Source organism: Suillus bovinus, assembly GCF_016758785.1.
Source record: "Suillus bovinus strain UH-Sbo-P2 chromosome Unknown EDB93scaffold_134, whole genome shotgun sequence".
Lineage (NCBI taxonomy): Eukaryota > Fungi > Basidiomycota > Agaricomycetes > Boletales > Suillaceae > Suillus > Suillus bovinus.
The window spans coordinates 1-19,152 of NW_024542190.1; the positions used below are offsets into that span (position 1 = coordinate 1).

Genomic DNA, 19,152 nt, shown 5'->3' on the forward strand with positions numbered 1-19,152 from the left:
TATGACAATGTATATATATATGTATAAAGGACAGGGAACAGGCTGAGATTGGCACACCGGCACAAATTGGACTAGAACTTTACGTGTACCTGAATGAGAATGAAGCAAAGTCTTCAACGTCAACCATAAGCCTGAATACTGCAAATAAACTTAGAGGACTTGCATCGTGTCACTCTGGTGTATTTATTCAAATATTCCGAGCCTGGCGCTGCGAGGTTGCATATCTGCCGTCAAGATGTTCTTTCCTCTTTAAATTTCAAATTCACTCTTTACCAACGAGCAGCTACATATCATAAGCGTAATCCAAGTACTCCACATTTACTATAGTATGCCAACAGTTTCACGACACGGGTAGAACCTGCTACCGATTTTGACTAAATCGCCTGTGCAGTCTGATTCGATCTCGAACGGTGTCGCGACGAATGCACAATTCCGAGACAGATGCAATCATGCAATGTCAGATCATGGAAGTGTATAAGAGCGATTTCTGCACATCTGGATCGAGTTTTATCTAGCAATGGTCGCTCCCATAGTTAATACATGAATTCAGACGGCGAAGGTCAGAATTTCAAATATACATGGAACTGAATATGTATAAGGCGGTGTTAGTTGTTGCTAGTTGAAAATTCTACACATACACCTTAGCAAATTTCTGCCCTTCAGATAAGACGACAAGGCAAGACCGCAGACCCTTCAAGCACCATTGCCGTTCGAGCCAGGAAAGGAGGTGATGATTCCAGAAAGCCTGGAATAAGTGGTTGGACGTGTCATCCCGTGGATCTGGAGCACGCAAGAGATATGTGGCCCAGTTTTGACAGGCGTACTTGAGAGCGTATGAAGATAATCGACTGTCGTGCTGTGCCTTGCGTGTGAAAGCCATGAAGGCGTTCATAGCGTGGATGATCTCCCTGTTCGGTGGACGATATGTTGATGATGCAGTGGAATGATGCTGGCGGCTTAAAGCAAGGAACGCCGGGAGCATCAAGAAATCTGGCAAGCTTTCAAACGACTGGACTACTTGGAAGGTTGGTAGCAAACGCAATTCTGGGACAATGATAAACTCGCTGATCGCTTTCAGCGTACTTGAGAGTTCGTCAAAAGTCACCCGGGCGGACCCTGCAGGAGTGGATTTCCATGCTTGGCCATGGGACGTCTGCAGCCAGTCTCGCCCATCTAAGGATTTCAGCCAATCTGACCCGTGCGGAGACTTCAGCCAGTGGTTTCCTTTCCAAGTCTTCAGCCAATCTGACCCGTCCGGAGACATCAGCCAGGGATTTCCTCCCCAAGCCTTCAGCCAACGTCTTCCTCCCTTGGTCTCCAGCCACTTTCGTCCTCCCTCAGTCCGCAACGACTTTTTTGACCTCCTTTGTTTCTGGATAGAGGGTTCTATTCCACCTCGCATCGACCGGAATATCGAAGCCGGCTTCGAGCCTAACATCTGCGGCTCGTCACCCACTTCCTGGGTCTCAGACAAATCCGAAGAGTCTGACACAGATTGTAATTCAGGTATTTGATCGGCCTGCCGAGCCAATCCTCCCTGAGTCTCCAGCCACTCTGACCTGTGCTCCATCTGCAGTTCGTCACCCACTTCCTGGGTCTCAGAGCAATCTGACCAGTCTGACACAGATTGCAAGTCAGGCATTGAACCTTCCTCCCAGAACCTTCCTTCATCTGTCTCCAGCCATTCTCGTCCCTCACAGGTATTCAGCCAGGATTTTCCGTTAGGGGTGTCCAACCAAGCATTCCTATCCTCGGTCACTAGCCAGGATTGTATATCTGACCCGTGGTCACCTCGAAGCCATAGCATGCCAATAAGAACAGACACTGGCTCGGGTTCCCGAAAGAGGAAAGTTAATTTGTCTTCTAATCTATGGGGGTCCCCAGGACTAATTGCATGGCTATGCTTCTTCAGTTCCAAGAGGACATCCAAGAGGGCCGTGCTTTCAGGAATCTCCTTCATCATCAAGCGAAGAGATGAATCAGCGAGTAGGGAGTGGGGTGATCGCATATCGTGTTCGCGTACTTGAGGGAGGCTGCAGTTTGAGGGGTCGGAGACATAGTCACGAATGGAGGAGTGATGAATATTCACAGGGAGAATGCTGTCTGTAGGGATATCTACGACAGACCGTAGCTGTATCAGCGTTGTCTGCACATCCCTGTTTAAACCAGGGCCAAGAAGTGATGATATTTGTGAGATGGGAAGAGGGTCTGCAAGGGTGGCAACAATGGACAAGTGCATGTAAGCACGCTTGGGGTCGGCACATGTGGAGAGGATACAGTCATATAACTTGTACACCTCCGTTCCTGGTAGCAGCTTGCTTGTCAGCTTGAGCATCAGCTGCAATCGATCACCGGGATCCTTGTCTTCGTCGTCAATAATAAACTTCATCATTGTAGACGCCACGATGAAACGTCTGCCTGCTCGGCTCGCAAGCTGCTGAAGTTGTTCAGTCGATGGTTAGGGGGAAATCAGGACGGCGAATTCCCAGCTGTGCAAAGGAATGCCGCAAGAAAGTACTGATGTCATTGTCAACATCTGCGCCATCCAATGAAATGATGCCACCTTCCCCAGAAGTTCTCACAGGTACCTCGCGCACCAATAGGTGCACCTCTTCGTTTTTGAAGGCTTCAGATATATGTGATTCCGAGCGACTTGTGAGTAGAATGTGGGTCACAGGAAGGTCAGGCTCACGAAGAGCCTGTGCAAGGGAAAGGATGAGATCGGTAATGTCGGGTTCTGACGTGCATTCATCAAGCGCATCGAACACAAACGACAAAGGTGGACATCCGCGGAATCTAAGTCGAAGTCTCCGGAGGGGTTGGAGAAAGAAAGCCTCCATCTGGTCGCAGAGAGGCGTGTCTGGGTCTAGTAAAGCGGGATTGTTGCGGATCGCTTTGTTCACATCCTGCTGAATGCTTGGAAAATTGATAGCAAGTTGGTAGCCAAGCGTGGCAAAGAAATATCCAGTCGTGCAGCGTTTGGTGTGCTTGCGGGAGAAAAATAATGTTCCTGCTTAGCCGCTTCTCGACAATGTTCTCTTCAGTCACTTTTAGACCTCTCATCTTTTCAGCAACTGTAAATGCAACAGCAGACTTTCCGACGCCAGCTGTGCCATGCACCCAAATGAGTTGATTCTTCTCTGGGTTGTCCAGTAATTCGTGAATGTATTTGAGGAGATCAACCCGGGTCCCTTTCAAACATTTCGGGTGGGGCTGACGTTCACCGGAGTTGTATTGGGCACCCTTGACGGCAACCTCTGAGAGTCTCACCCAAGGTGCTTCAAGAACTGTCAGAGGTTACAGAGCATGCGAGATAAGAAATGGAAGTACTGACATTGATCGTCACTCATTGACGAAGGTTGTGATATGAGAGATGTAATGAACCAACTGAAAGTAACACTAACTGGGATCGAGGGTGCCGTTAGAAACCATCCAAACGATGGTTAACTCGAGAGACAACGTACTAGAATTCGAATCAGAACTTGGGCTTTAATTGCGCAGTGATCAAGCTTCAAGCTGTCAAGTGATGGTGAGTAAAGCGTGACTTGAGATACAATGGTTGAATGGATGTTTTAATCTAGGGAAAGCTTGCTAGACAGTGATAGAATTTGGAAGGAGTGCTCAATAGGCGCTCGTCTGGGGGCTGCTGTGGTATTGCCGACACGTTTGTAACCCATGTTTGTAACCCATATCATTAGCCTTCACGGCAGCCAGACAGACCTAATATCCTTGGAATGATCCTGACTCATCTACAACGGTCAACACATGACTGCGTGATGGAATGGAACTAAATACTAGCTGGGTTTCAGAGTATGGTTAGGTATCATGCGGGACCTGTCTCAAGGAACAAATCACGACGGCTGGAGTTGGACTTGGGATCAATAAGTGTTGCAAGATAGCGAAGCTGTCGAGTGACGCGCAAAATAAGATTGTAAGAAGATGGATGTTCTATTGTCACGGTCTCGGGACTATCAGAAGCTTGCTGGAAGTTGTGCTAAAATGCGTTCGAAGGATGTCGATGAATGGGCGCTCATCTGGTCACGAGCCTGCTGCTGCTGGTTCACATCACTCCTTGTCATGTTTCAAGAGTTAAAGTTTGAACGCACTTTCACTGATCGACATAGAACTTTTCCGAATAGTCATCTTCCCCAGCTCATCCCACCTCCTACGGTCGACTTCGGAATCTGCATTGTGGGCGCGTGGCCCGGGGGCAGCTCCCATTCATAACAAAGCCAAACAATTTCTCCTCATGATGGACTACGTAGAACAGCCAAATAGTAATCTGGTGGGTCAACCCACGTTACATCAATTTCACTCTCACAATCTCTGTGTAGATCTGCTGCATCTGCCAGTAAGCTCGCTACCTGTATTAAAACTCTTGTAACGGAACATCGTGTAGTGCCCCATTCACAAATCCTACGACCGCCCGGACATGCTTGCATACATTCTGTCATGACTGTATTGCAGTAGCCGTACAACACTCCCCGCAATGTCCAATCGACCGCTCCTCGCTTTCACTTGACGATCTATCGCCAGCGAATCCAATCGTGAAACATGTGAGTGAGATACGTGCCAGCGCACAGCAGGCAAAATCACTGACATAAAAGCCCCAGCTCGTGGATGAACTTATCATCGAATGCCCTAACCGAGTATCCGGATGCATGCAGACCTTTCAAAGACAACTACTGTCCGCTCACGTCAAGGACACCTGCCAATATGTTGAGATCCCGTGTTCGGAAGAGCAATGCGACAAGCTCATCCTTCGGAAGGATATTGGTAAGCATCAAGACGCTTGTGTGTACCGCTCGACGCAGTGCGACGGGTGTGGTGCGACTATCAAGTACAGCGATCTTAGTGTGCGTGTCTATGACAATTGATTCTTAATCTGCTTACCTAAGCGTGAATAGACTCACAACTCGGAGTGTCCTTCCAAGTCTGCAACGTGCAGTTTCTGCTTCGAAGACTTCCCGAGGTCACAGTCACAAGCGCATGCTGCCACCTGTCTCGACCATGAAATTCCATGCACGCAGGCTAAGAACGGCTGTTGCTGGGCTGGTCCCCGGCGTCAGTTCTTTGATGAACACGTTCTCTCCTGCCCATACGAAGCTATCAAAGGATTCTTCTCCATCAACAGCGCTCAACTATCATCACTCAACACGGAAAATGCCGCTCTCAGACAAAAAGTCTACGCACTCGAATCCGTCGTCCAAGCGATGCAAAGAGACATCCAAACCTTCAGAAACGTCCTCGGTCCATGGTACCGGACACAAATCCAAGACCACACCCCACCAATTGCTTCCCCATCCATCGACGGCTTCCATAACCTCTTCTCGGCACCTCCCGGTCCTTCTCCTTCCTCTAGGACCACTGCCAATCAAGCTCAATCATCTTTCTCCGCAGATCACGGAGAACTTACGGCTCATAACGACATCGACGCGCTCGCACCCTACTTCCCACTCCCACACGAACACGCATTCCAAGAATCCCATCATTATTTCCGATCACGCCGATCGTTCAGCGGGATCGTAGATCCGCACTCGTCTCAACGCACACTGCCACTAACGCCTGTTGCACCACTTAATCTTAGTACTTCCCTCGAGGGTTCGCTGAGTGGCTTACGCGACTCCCTAGCCGCCGTATCTACATCTGTCGATTCCCTAGCACGTCGAAACGACATCGCACTTACGAATGAGAGCATGCGTTTGAATGAAGAACTCGGTTCTCTCAAATACGCCGTTCACGGCATACGACTGCAAGTACGTTGTGCCTACAATTTTGCTATCTTATCGCTTCCTTTTATCTCTATTTCAATCTGCATCATGCGGCACCGTTCTAATGATTCTTTGGGCGCAGCTTCACCGCCTGATGATGGACAGGAATGCACAGGTGACAGGGAGAGGTGGAGAACTGCCTTTGGGTCTATCCGGCAATCAGACTATTTTTCACCCTCCAATATCGATGATGGCACCGCCGTTTCCTGCAACGCCTGGAACGAAGCTCTAACCAAGTCTTAGTCCTGCAGTTTATAGTCGTTCAATATCTTGTTATCTTACTATGATAACCTATATTCGTCCGACAGGTCACTGCTCAAACCGAGTATCAGTCTTTCTTTAAGTTTGGGGTACAGGCTCAATAGTCAAATTGGAGTCTCGTCCGAGTCTCTTCCAGTCTTCTTTCCAACTTCTCCCTAATTGCAATCTTGGCACTAGCCACGGCGGCCTGTTCTGCCCCTATACACGACGCGACCCTGTCGATCCCCCAAGACTTATTACACCAAAATGGCTGCGACTGAGTTCACAAAAGGATTAAACTAAGTACATTAATTTAAGTAGAGCCAGAACCCCGAGCAAAATCGCACGAGACGAAAATATGATGGGATAAAGATGGTGTTCGATGAGCAAAAAAGAAAGACAGAGATGGAGATAAGGAACTAAAAAAAATAGAGGCGAGACGAGACAATGGACTATGATGGACGACCAAAACAGAAAACAGCAAGCATGACCAGATAACGATGAGCAGATGGGAGTAGCCAACGAACGAGCGACAGGGTGGTGGAAAACGGGACGAAAGGAACATGCTGGCGGTGGGAGTGCTGAGCGTATCAGTATGAGTATAGAAAAAAAAGTCAAAGTAAATAAAGCGATGGACATAAAGCACAGCGAAAAGACAGGTTGGCAAAAAAACCCATGAGACCACGACCAAATTAATTTGCAGCAGCCACAGGATAATAGCAGCGAGCAAAGGCAGTAGTAAATTATGGTACACGCGAATTCCAAACGGACGGATGATGAAAATGGCAAGATAGGGACGACAGTCCAGGAAAGTCAACGGCCGCCTCAGCTATATGCACCAAACCGTTCCCCACCATGCCCCACGCTGTTCGAAGGAGGCACAGTAAAGGTATATTCAGCCGGAGGTGACACATACGAGCTCATACCACCGCCAACTCCAACAACAGCAGACGGAGCAGAGCTCAACGAAAAACTGCTCTCGGGTGGGTACTGCAACCCAGGTTGGGGGTATGAGGTCTCCGTGGGAGGAAATGTGCTGTCCCGCGGAAATGGTGGATAGTTTCCTGTGTGGGAGTATTGGCTAGATTCTGGGGCGAAATGGTATGCGTTGGACGGGGCCGTTGTGTCTACGGGCGGTGGATATGAGTTGTGCTCGATGTTGTTCTGGATATGATTGTGCGGCACTCCTTCTTGGATGGTGGGTATACTGGGCCTGCGGCTTGCTGTAGCGGGCTCCGTGGGTCCTAGATAGGTGTTGCCACTAGTTTCAGGTGGGAGCTGCGTAGACACACGTCAGCATCTCGTCAGAAACATCCGAGGTAAAATGACTAATTACAGGATTGTATCCAAACGAAACCTCGCTCGTTCGTAGACCCGAAGGGCCAGGGTCCTTTCCGTATCCAGGGTGTGGACTTCCGCCGGGTGAAACAGTTGAGGCAGGGGAAGAGTACCCTGGTTCCTGTGATAACAGGTGCTCCCTATGTTGATAGGAAAATGAAGACGCGGCGTTTAAGTGAGCCTCGTTGAGCGATCCCTGGCTGGACCGCATGTTCAAACCGGACATACGTGTCTCGAGGTTGGATGCGCTGTAACGTAAAAAAACATTAAAAAACGAACGTATTGATCGTAAAAGCGCAGCGTACCAAGACCCTCTCCTTCCATTAGGATCGAAATGATCGACGCCAACACAACTACTGACGTCCGAATAAATTGCACTGGTCGCGCTGGTGTCGCTCCCACAGATGCTAGCAATCGAGCCGAATCTAGATAATCCAGTAGAACTGTACGAATCCTCCGTGTCCTGATCTGCCTCATTGCGAGGAAACGCCCATGCGTGCATGTTCCCGGGAGATTCTGCATCCGGTGAGACATGTGGAGGAGATGCAGATGTCGGAGCGCCAAACTGGAAATCAGGCTTTGGCAAGGGTCCAGGAATAGGTGACGGGAGCGCTCTGGAGCTCATTGTAAAACGGTTGTCCGAGAGCCGGCGTGGCACGTGCGATGACGGAAACGGTGGACGTATCTCCGGTACAAGGGAAGAGCGAGTAGGCGAGAAGACATGGGGCTCTGATGCTCTATGAGCCAAAGAAGGGCGAGTGTAAGGGCTGTACGAAGTAGAAGAGCCATAACTTGCTGCACGTATGCTTGGCCCACCGAGGCCGGAGGGTGGACGGGCCATGGACTGACCCGACCCTGCAGGAGATATGGGCGGCCTGAGAAAGATCGCGTCATTCTTCTCCTTTGCAACGCGTGCGAACGGATGATGCATGAGCCTAAGGAGACTGACGTCCATAGACTTGCGTCTATCTGGGAAGTGGGAAGACGGCTGGTTGGCGTCTGTACTTGGCGTGGACATGGTGATTGGCAGCGACCCTCTGCGTGTGTTCAGAAGGTCATTATTGTCTTGCCAAGTCAAATCTGTTGAGAAAGGGCGAGCATGAGGAGGAATTTCGGCAGGAGTGGCTGGGTTACTGTGCCAAGCTTCTGTTGGGGGCGCAGGAAGGGAAAAGGAAAACTTCGTAAGAGGACTTTCAGCTGTTGGTGATCGCTCCACTGGGTGTGGCTCTGGTGAGGGTGGTTGATCGTCTTCTGCAGGGTGCGTGGGTTTTTCCGTGGGGGTGGAAGAATTGGAAGAGTCATTGGGGGAGGTGTCCCTGGAAGACTGAGACTTTTGAGGAGAGTGAGCCGAAGGAGAATCCTGCTGAGTCGAGTCCTGGACTCTTTTCCGAAGAGCCTTGTCCTTTGCACGCCTAAGAGAGAATGAACGAGTTGAATTAGAAAAGAAAAATGGGAAGAGAGTATGACATACCTGTTTTGAAACCACACCTTTTGGGTGGCACGCGAGATTAAGCAGTGAGGACGCGACGAATTGACGTCTAAAACGCACCTGTACCGCACGTGGAAGCATATCAAGTTCTGCTGCTAACTTTTTACGCAGGGCAGCATTTGGTTTTGTATCTTTACGAAATATATCTTCTAGGACCTTGAGTTGTGTACGAGAGGTGCGCTTTCTATGCTTGACCTCGTTTGGAATATAAGGAAAGAAAGTTCTGAAGTCGACGGTGTTTGGGTCGACGCCCGGAGGGAACAATGAAGGAATACAGGTAGTTCCACTAGTGTACCTTGGACTTTGGTCCATTTGGTTTGGGAGGAAGTAACTGTGAGAAGGAGTAGGAAAGAGATCGACGCGATATAACGCGGAAAGAGGATTGGTGTGGGAGGGAGAGAAACGAGAGTGAGGCTTGGCAATAAAGCCAGGGTCCATATTATAGAGTTTACGATCTTCCTTGACACAAACAAACTTTGATTGATTTGAACTGTGAACTTGAATGTCCCATAAAGCTTTTGAACGGGATGTTCTAATGAATTTTAAGACGAATGTAAAGGTAAGTAGGTTCGAGTAGTTACATTTAGAGGGACTTGCCTTATGGTTCGAAGAAAATAAAAAAAAGTTGTGATTCGTGGCTGTGGAACGTTGCTAGGTCGATAAGTCTGGGGTCACTGTCAAAATGAACTGTCAGTCCAGGGCTACTTCAGGGCCGACGACGACGACGACGGCAACGACTCCGGACTAAGGATGAACGAAAGAAAGAACGAACGAACTGCGGTAACGTGGAGTGGTCAAGAAGAGAAGAATGGAATCGTCAATTTATTCGACCCCTCCGTTGAACCTGTTGATCTTCGGATTCTCATCAATGGCAACATGATGCAACACGCAGATCCAAAGAACTACTATTAGTCTCCGGACAGGCCTAGAACTTACCTATAGCACATACTCGGTACATCGCCAACTAACTTCTCTTCCGCGGATGAACCCTCTCCCTCGAATGGCTAGGGTCCTGCTTCTTAAATCAAACTACCCATCTGATCCCCGTCGAACCCTCAAGCAGATCTACCTCGGTGGACGGCCTAGAACAAAAAAAAAACTATCATATTGCGCATAAAAATCTTAATATTATCAACTATGTATGGGTTACGGTTTATCGCTATGCATAACAAATCCCTTAGTACCAATTCACATTCGAGCCCTAGAATGTGGTAAAACAGATCATGTGCGTGGTAGGTATATCAATATATGGATGGGTGGAGGACGTGAGGTACTCATAGATATCGTGCGGTGAGTGTGGGGTGTGGGTGGGCGCTCGATGAATTGCGTCCTTAAGCAAGATCGCAAGCTAATATGTTATACTGGCAAACAAGGTCCCAAGAAACGTACAACCAAAATTTCACATTTTGAGGGGTTCTTCCATCCGGGTATGACGTTCCGTCGTCGCTAGTTCGGTTCTCATGGACTTAGGTCCATGTCGTCGCAGTCATGGCCAAGGATCTCCTCCAAGAACGTATTGGAAACACCTGCAAGTGGGGACGCAGCGAACAGCGAGGTACCATCCCGTTTCGCTGCCTCGTACGTGCGTTCCATAGCCGCGCGGGCTCGGCTTACAATAGCATGCGCGCAAACAGCCTGCACATCAACACGTCTAGCAGGATCAGTCCGCATCATGCTCTTGATCAACGCAAACAACTCCGGACTCCCATCCAGATCCATCTGGCTGAAATCCTCCTGCCGTAGCTTGTGCCATCCATCTCCCCTACAAACAAATCGTCACTACCTTCCAAAAAGAAAACCACATGTCAACTCACTGATCAGGCACAACGATATTTGTGGCCGTTTCTAGCATCGTCATCCCAAGACTGCAGGATCATTAAAACATCAGGGTCCACTCTATGCTCACGTCCATATCCACGGCTCGACATACCTGAAAATATCGGCAGCCTTGCCGTATGTTCCCTGTAGAACTTCCCGCGCGAGGTACACCTTATCCCCCTCGCGTTCGAACGCGCCCCCGGGTCGGGGCCATACCGAGGCCATTCCAAAATCCCCAATCTTAAATCGGCCTTCGCGAGTGAGGAAGATATTTGCCGGCTTGAGGTCTAGATGGATGATCCCTGCTTCATGGATGAAACACAGACCCTGCAGGCACGAGGTTAATATCCAAGAAAAGACATGTCAACACGGAAAGTGGATGATAAACCATAAACAACATCTTCTTCTCAGACCAGATGAATGGGCCAACTGGTGAAAATATGCATGTATAACGGAAGAAAAGAAGGGACCCAAAAAAGTTTTTCCATTGACTGGCAGATACTCACGTTACTCAAATCCACCATTATCTTCCACACCCGCGCCTCGTCCAGGCGCGGAAAGGCCCGCCCGTACTCCCACAAGAATCTCGCAAAATTACCAAGCTCGCAGAGCTCCGTGCGTATAAAAAGCGCGTCATCTTGCTCCCAACTGTCAACGTACGTCAGTACGTTCGGATGAGCGCCCCGCGCCGACAGATGTGCCAATATATCTACTTCCTCTCGTAGTCGCAGGCTGTCATCACATGTCAAAATGAACAAAATGGGCGAATGACAGAGCAACCCACCGATGTCGAGGACCTTCAAATGGCTTTGATCGTTTGACAGCCCACACCGTATCCTCAAGCCCGCGCCCAATCTTAGCGCGCACTTTAATGACCTTCCCAAACTCCCCGCTCCCAACCTGCTCGACCTCAACAAACTCCTTCTCGAAACGGCCAGCGTCCGAGACGTTCCTCGCATGCTCGATAACAGACATCTTCCGTGACCGTGGTCCAAGCGGAGAATGCGAATGAGTAGCAGATGTTTTTGAGGGCAAATGCCGCGCGATCGTGGGGGAGTTCAATGAGATCACGGAGCTATTCGAGCTTGAGCGTGAACCCGTGGTCTCCACGGTCAAAGTACGAGCTGTAGGCATTGGCCAATCTAAACCACAAAATACAATGAGACCACCGATCATAAATGAATCCGGAGCCGGACGCACCTTTAAGATTAATGTTTCGCCTTGTGGGCGTGCCACTTGTGCTTTCCCCACTTGAGAACGCCCCACTGCTGCTGCGGCGCATGAGCCACCTCCCAGCAGGACGCCCAAGTCCGAGACCCTTGTACTGCTTCCTCGAACTGGGACTTATAGTTTCGTCATCCTCTTCAGTATCCGATCCACCAGTCTTGGTTATCACGATATTACCTTTCCCAAGCGGGAGAGGAAATGCAGCAGGCAAACTCTTCCGTGGCTTCTTCGCATTCGCATTCCCCTTTCCTCCCTCTGCACTATCAAATGAGAACCCAATCTTCGACGCAACAGCGCTCTGCCATGGGCGCCCACCATCCAGTCCAAAGTGGCTCTTGAGCTTCTTCACGGGCGTTCCAGGGGGCTTCTTGCCTTCGGCTGCAGAAGGTTTTCCACCTGCCTCTAGGGTACGTAAGATGAATGCGTCGACGTCGTCCTCGTCATGATCAAAATATTGATATGGATGGGATTGATTGAATGAATGAAGATGCGCGTCGTCGACGCCTGAGATCCTTGGCCAACCGGAAAATGCACCAGGCACGATTCCAGGTGTAACCAGATCATCGCCGTTGTCATTATCTGAGTAAATAGAGCTCGAACTCCCGCTTAACGCCGAATTTCGCGCAGGAATCGACTCATCGTCGCTGAGGACGATACCAGAATCGCGGGGCTTATACTTGGAGGGTAGCAATCCTTCTTTGCCTTTCTGTGATCGTGGAGAAGGGGTTCCTTCTGTGATGCTAAATACGAAAGAGGATTCCGTTGGGCCTTCAAATAACATATCCTCGTCATCTGAGTAGACTGTGCCTGGACCATCATTCAGAGGCGAAGAGTTTGGTGAAGGCGTATCTAAACCTGACCGCAATGTCCATGGCATTGGGGCAACGGAGAAACTAGCCGAGTCTGGACCTGCATAGCTATGTCGATTCGACGGGCTGAGACGGGACTGTGTACACAGATCCAGGGTTGCACCGACGGAAGAATTAGTTCGCTTGCGTGGGCACTGCGCAGATTGAGGAATTGAGGGACCGAAGAAGAGGGTAGCCGAATTATTGGATGCCATTCGGGCAAAAGGACGAGGGCGGGGCTGGGAATGCAAATTGAGGCGGGATGGAGGGTCGGAGAGGAAAGGATTGGGACCGCTGGACCCTGTGAGTCGTCTTCGTGGTACAGGAGAAGGCGAACCAACAAAGGAAGTGGGCCGATTGCGATCGCGAGATACCGAAGGAAATGTTATCGGCACAGGCTTCGTGTTGGAACATTCAGGCTAGAGTAAAGTTTTGTCAGCACAATGGAATATATATATATATCGATGTGGCTTCTAACCTTGGGTGACTGTGTATGGTTCACACTCTCGAGGAGTTCAATGGAAACGGGCCTTGAACGTGCCCGCCGCTTAATAATATGCCCTCCTGGAGAGATAGCTTCAGTGACTTCATCCCTTGAGCTACCTTTCTGTGGCACTGGCGCAGCATTGATAAGGAGAGATTTTTTCGGGCTAATGGACCGCGATTTGCATTTGCGGACCGTAGGTAGCCTTTGTATAGGTTCTCCGTCGGAGTCTTCATCTTCTATGATGCCCCAGTCCTCATCTGAGTCAACAGGATCTCGAATGCGCAGCCGCTTCATTGTATCTGCCTGTTTCCTCAGAAATGCGTCAGTGTCAGTTTTACTCTTTGGCTGGGGTGTAAAGCGAGGTGCTGGCAGAGGTGCAAGACGATGAAAAGCGATACCAGATGAAGGGTCGGGTTTCGGAGCAGAGATGTTAAGAGGGGTGCACGTGGCTGATGAGACAGGACGCAAAGGCGTAGAGAAGTCGCCACCGCCGGATTGCGCCGATTTGCGTTTGGTACCTACGCCCACACGATGCGCAGGCTGCGAATTGAGCTGCTTGGCAGCTAGTATGGAACGATGCGAATCCTTGACTGGCGTACGCAATGGCTGAGTGGACGTGTGATGAAAGAAAGGAGAAGGTACTGCGGACGACGAAGATAGGAAGAGGGTCGCTTCATCGTCATCTAACATGATTGGTTTAGGATGTGGGACGGGGTATAGACGGTGCATTACAGGGGGTGATTTGAATGGAGATTGTAAGAAGATATCGCTGTCGTCGTGATCCTGCTTCTGAGCAGGAGCATCTGCTTTATATCTGGCATCTGCTGGAAACAATGGTCGTCGTCTAAGAGGAGACGGTGTCAACATTGGTGACAGATGCTCAGATGACACCCTGAGCTTTGGGGGAGTTTGATAGTGGGATGTGCGACATCCTGTGGATATTGGAGAGACGCTCTGATCGCGTACTTTATTTCTGGATTTTTGTACAGAAGGTATGTACTGTGGGACAGACGTCGAGACGAGCGCCGTCATGTCGTCGCTGTGCCGTTTTCGTCGTCGCTGTTATCTTCGTCACTGTGATCAACGTTGGGGAGGAACAAAGGTTCGGAAAGAAATAATGGCAATTCATTTACAGCAGTGCGTTTATGGGCCACTTTCTCGACCGTGGGAATACCGCTTTGTTCCACTCTCAACAATGTCATGTGATCGTGAATTTGCATCCGTGGAATCTTTTTTCTATTTGTTCCTTGGTACCTCCATCGTCGTATACACGAGGCTACCAACCGTTGCAATTGCGGTTATTATTTCGTCACTTCCCATGACAATTATCCGGAGCCTAAATAGTTGTCCAGCTGATGACTAGTGCAGCCTGGTTTGTTTCACAGCTCTTCAGAGGTTGAAACTCACCTGAAAATAGGTTTTGGCTCTTGGACTCCATATGCAGTTCTCAAGTGTGCAGTTCGTAGTTGTGCTCTGGGGGGTGTCAACCAAGTTCGCGGACCAAGTCGCGGAAATTAAAATTATCCATATGAAACGATCTCCCTAGAACCATTGTCTCGTTCCTGTCTCCTTAAAATCGGTTGCGCTTCAAAATTTTGCTCTCTTTCTCGACGCACAATTATCATCAAACTTTGGTCCCATCTCTTTCACTTGTTGTTGCTCATCGTAGTTGGGTTACGACCACAGCTCTTGTGCCACCCATTCAAGTCGTCTCCAGCACATTGCTTTTGTGTTGTAACAATATGACTACAGTTATGAGCATTCTTCCAGTACGTACTCATGGTTGTCCTAAGCAACTGTTTGAAAATTTTTTGACATTTTTACCACATCGCCAAGTCACGCCCTTGAAGAGTCATTCGTCGTCCTGCCCAGGTCTTAGACTGGTGACCAGCCCGTCTAAGAGGCAAACTTATCCAAACCAAATTGCCGACGTGACCTTGCGATGCATCACCGAGTCAGACCCGCAATTATAATGCTCCCTCGGCTCGGAACATATTGAAATAGCCCCGAATTAAATGAAATGCAATTAGGCCGGATCCCTGTTATTTGACGGAGCGGCAATTCATTTCAATTCGTATCCGTCATTTTTACAGCGAACCTCGTTGGCAGGGTTCTTGTTAACAGTTCAAGAACCTTCGGCTGCTCCCTATACTGCAATGTCCACCGGTAGCGTCTCGCAAGCCTGTAGCGCACGTCTTATGTCCGTCGGTAGCGCCTCAAGAGTCCTGGATCCCGGATCGGAGGAGATGCCAGACTGACGACAAACCTCGAAGTGACATTCAGTTTTTTTTTACACAAGCACCGATTGATCGCGGAGCAACAAAATGATTCACTATGTAGGCCAATCTGAACTATGTCCGACATATGATAGCACGAAATTTTTGCGGATAATGCTCTTTGGTATATTTCGGGAATCAAGCATATCCGGAGTGCACCCCAGCCCCAAGAAAAAACTTTGCGGATAGGGAGCAGCCGGGATCGGGGATCCTACCATCATGATCGTAGTACTGGTTTTGCGAGTACATGTACAATGTGCAATTGGGTATCGTAGCGGCAGCGAACCGCCGTTACTCCAGTCCCCGACTCCCTGAACGTTCTACGATCTGTGCAATACATGTCTACTCATTTCTGGTGTCCGGCTGGCGTTTCCCAGTCTGAGTCATGTCCAACATTCTTCACAGCAACCCAGATTCCAGCTTCTCCCAATTTCCCTCAGACACACGAGAATGGTCAATGTCATCCATCCAGTCGTGTTCGTGTAAAGACTCGTTGGCTTTAATCTGTCAGTCTGCCCAACGCCTCGTGTATTCGCGAGTCATCGAGGTTGCCCTAGGTTACAGGTAGTATGTTCTTACGTCTGCTCGGCCCGTTCCACATTCCCCATATACCTGCACTACAATATCAGTTGTCAGTCACCTCTGTCCTTCTTGACGCATGCGGAGGATCGGTGGCAGCCAAGGCACTAGGAGAGCGGGAGCCGACGGCGTACTTGGGTCATCTGCATGACACGAAGGCATATGAGCAGACGCGCGGCTACGAGAGACGAATGCATATCCGAAAGAATCACGCTAAGCTGATGAGCAAAGCCCCGGGATACAGATGCCATCTCAAAGCGAGCGCGTGAAAATAAGTGATCCTATCCCAGGTATACCAGAACTTCGGATGCGACACTCTACATTGGACGTAACAAGCACCCTCGAAGTGAGAACGAGCAAAAGGCATCCACGACACACATATTCGCACCGTCAAATGTCACTGAGCCTGTCTCCGTAATCATCTGAAAATTCTGAGCCACACTTCGAACATGACTTGACGTGGTTGATGAGACAGAACCACGTACAAACTTCAAGGGCTGTAGCGAATACAAAAGGATGAACCTTGATCATGATAATACAATATTAGCAACGCATACTTGGGAACATCAGTCACGGTCAGTCTTACGGAAATTGGAATCAATACAAACTTGAAGGAGTTGTCGCGTGCGCACTAAGCAAAGACAGAAACGGTAATATTTTCTCGCGGGAACAGCCTGGTGTGCCTGAAGACCTGACCGTTGGCATTCGACAAAGCCTCCTCCACACTTGCTCCACACTTTGTGGGAGCCGGGAATTACATCTCGCGCGGTCCCACAAGCGCACATGCGACGCTTTGATGAGATCCGATTCAGGCACGATGACTTAAGCCACGACCGCCTAAGTCTCGACGTCCCCATAATTTTATCGTTTCACCAAAATCTCAAGCTGTGAGTACTGTGAGTACTGATGAGTACTACTAGTCAACGACCTTGTAAACGAGGTGATGAACAAGATAATGTTGTCTCGTAACACACCCTTGAGCCAGAAATCACAACGAGTCGATCAACGATTCCCTTTCAATCGATGATTCGGGTGTTTCTTGCATGTCACCAAGGTCCACTAGTAAGCCTGGTTCATTTCTCTTCTGCGATCAAGCGAGTTGCCAGCTCTCTAACAGTGCCACAAGTATTTTCAGTGTCTTTTGGTTTGAAATTCCAAACTTCTATCTAATTGTCTAGTCAGTACGGACTGATGAACCGTCTTTCATAGGGTTCGGGATGAAACTGCTTGCTAATTAGTGTGCTATTAACTATAGGTGTGGTGGCCACGAGCCCTCACTAAGGCTCGGAATAAAACTATTCGGGCTACTATTAGCAAGCTCTTTAGCCAGTCAGGCTCGAGGGGGCTTTACTCTGATAAAAACACATGCTGTCAAGACATTCTCCATTCGGCCTAGCTCGATCGTACAATGAATGTCCGTGTTTACGCGCATGAACTCCGCGCTGCGAAATTGTCAAGATGTCCGTACCCTGATGGATATGACACAAATCCGACAGTGGTATATGTATGATCCTGCTGTAAATACTCACCGATACTTTCAGTTCCTTGCTCACCCGAGCATAATTAGAGCGTCCGACCATCAATTTCTCCGACATTGATGCTTGAATATTTGGGTAAAATTCGAAAGAGGACAAACGGGAACATGATGATGCGATGGACGGCCTACTGTCGACCAACAGCCATGGTGGAGATGAAGCGATTTAAGAAAACAAGGCTAATACTTGGTTCTATGATGTGGCCCGGGGGGGAGAGTTCCACGACATCAAACTTTTCGATGCGGAACCCGAGATAGCTGATGGGTTCCTGGTGGTCGGCTGCCTCGGCTTCTGACAGCGCAGGAATAAGGGTAAGGGTAAGGCTGAGAAGATACAGGAGCTTGATGATGGTGATGAATGGCCAGCGGAATGGTCTTAGGTGTCTTTTCTGCGCTGGCTGATTAGCCAGAGTTTGTAGCGACTTCTTTGCTCGCTAAAAGCCGCAGTTTACCTCATAGACAGGCTGGTCACCAGTCTATAAAAGCCGCTAGCTAATATGACCCTCAGGCCTACCTGGCTAAAAAGCTTGTTAATATTAGCCCGGATAGGTTTATCCCAAACCCTAGTCTTTTACACCATCCATCAGTCCTGCATGATCCGGAAGGTTCTGGTTAGAGCCGACATCATCTGATGAGTTCTAACTTAGTCTTGGTCAGACCGCCGCCTGCAACCATCACATCAAAAGGTCGAATACTGAAAGCTTAGCCTGACGGTGTATGTACTGATTATGAGAAATCAGGTAAGCCGGCGTGCTTACACCAGTCAGATAAAAATGCATCGAGGCGAGAACATCGGAAGTACACCTCATGACATGGCATTGATGGTGAATTTAAATCACACGACTACAGAGTTAACATTGCCCCGGCGAAAGCTTATGATCGATGAAGCTCCGTTGACCAACTGTTGTAGAAAACCTACACCCACACGTGGAGCTAGCCAGCAGTACTAGAGTCCGATTACCAATTCCCCACTAGAATGTTGTCAAATTTCAACTACATTCAAAATTAAACAAGTAATTCCTTATGGGGTCGTTTGAATTTCAGGAGCACATGCGCTCGCGCTCTTCGCTGCTCAGATTCTAGTCAGCGTCAAACTGAGCTGCGGGTATACCTTTGAATCGCGGGATGAGGACTTTTCCGTCGGTATAAATACTATATCGTTATAGCCACTCTATTTTTGGAGTTTCTTTCGTGCTAGAGACGTTGCAAAGGTTCGGACAACGCCGGCACGTGCAACGATCAAATGATGCATCGAGGAGAAACTGCTGAAGCACACAAACTTTGAAAGTGAGTATGTCCACGGCGTGTCAATTTCAAGTTTCGGGCTAAGCCGAGCCGCGGCTTTCACCGTCACGTCACGCAAGTCACATTACTAGCATGGTCAGCCAATTAAAATCGTCGTTTTATCGCCCAGACTTTCTGCAAAGGAAAACCACCGCTCGCCCCAAGCCATCGGGATCCAACAAGTCCACCGGCCCGAGATTTAAACACTGCACAGCGTTCGGACAATGTACTTTGTAGAGGCAGCAAAACAAGTGCCGGCAA

General features: G+C 49.1%; 5 protein-coding genes across 5 annotated transcripts; 1 reads left to right on the forward strand and 4 right to left on the reverse strand.

The window, feature by feature from the left end:
* Window positions 1–457: 457 nt before the first annotated feature.
* On the reverse strand, window positions 458–2,594 carry EDB93DRAFT_172717 (uncharacterized protein). Its single transcript, XM_041455584.1, has 2 exons — window positions 641–2,594; window positions 458–584 (listed from the first exon to the last, which is right to left on the reverse strand). Exons 1-2 carry the CDS (start codon window positions 2,390–2,392, stop codon window positions 561–563), a joined length of 1,776 nt encoding a protein of 591 aa, XP_041301291.1. The 5' UTR covers window positions 2,393–2,594; the 3' UTR covers window positions 458–560.
* EDB93DRAFT_1256705 (uncharacterized protein) lies at window positions 2,448–3,350 on the reverse strand (the record flags this gene model as incomplete). Its single annotated transcript, XM_041453994.1, has 3 exons — window positions 2,448–2,987; window positions 3,049–3,278; window positions 3,335–3,350. The coding sequence occupies 3 exons, from the start codon at window positions 3,348–3,350 to the stop codon at window positions 2,448–2,450; spliced, it is 786 nt and encodes a 261-aa protein (XP_041301292.1).
* Window positions 3,351–4,249: 899 nt separating this feature from the next.
* Window positions 4,250–6,003, forward strand: EDB93DRAFT_1243574 (uncharacterized protein; the record flags this gene model as incomplete). Its single annotated transcript, XM_041452161.1, has 6 exons — window positions 4,250–4,285; window positions 4,335–4,351; window positions 4,400–4,556; window positions 4,614–4,856; window positions 4,908–5,756; window positions 5,854–6,003. 6 exons carry the CDS (start codon window positions 4,250–4,252, stop codon window positions 6,001–6,003), a joined length of 1,452 nt encoding a protein of 483 aa, XP_041301293.1.
* An 833-nt stretch (window positions 6,004–6,836) lies between these two features.
* On the reverse strand, window positions 6,837–9,276 carry EDB93DRAFT_1256707 (uncharacterized protein; the record flags this gene model as incomplete). Its single annotated transcript, XM_041453995.1, has 5 exons — window positions 6,837–7,289; window positions 7,348–7,597; window positions 7,655–8,761; window positions 8,821–8,837; window positions 8,899–9,276. 5 exons carry the CDS (start codon window positions 9,274–9,276, stop codon window positions 6,837–6,839), a joined length of 2,205 nt encoding a protein of 734 aa, XP_041301294.1.
* Window positions 9,277–9,914: 638 nt separating this feature from the next.
* EDB93DRAFT_1184674 (uncharacterized protein) lies at window positions 9,915–14,372 on the reverse strand. The gene is made up of 7 exons (XM_041450775.1): window positions 13,210–14,372; window positions 11,857–13,150; window positions 11,441–11,798; window positions 11,163–11,388; window positions 10,769–10,983; window positions 10,653–10,703; window positions 9,915–10,600 (listed from the first exon to the last, which is right to left on the reverse strand). Exons 1-7 carry the CDS (start codon window positions 14,248–14,250, stop codon window positions 10,297–10,299), a joined length of 3,489 nt encoding a protein of 1,162 aa, XP_041301295.1. The 5' UTR covers window positions 14,251–14,372; the 3' UTR covers window positions 9,915–10,296.
* Between the last annotated feature and the right edge of the window lie 4,780 nt (window positions 14,373–19,152).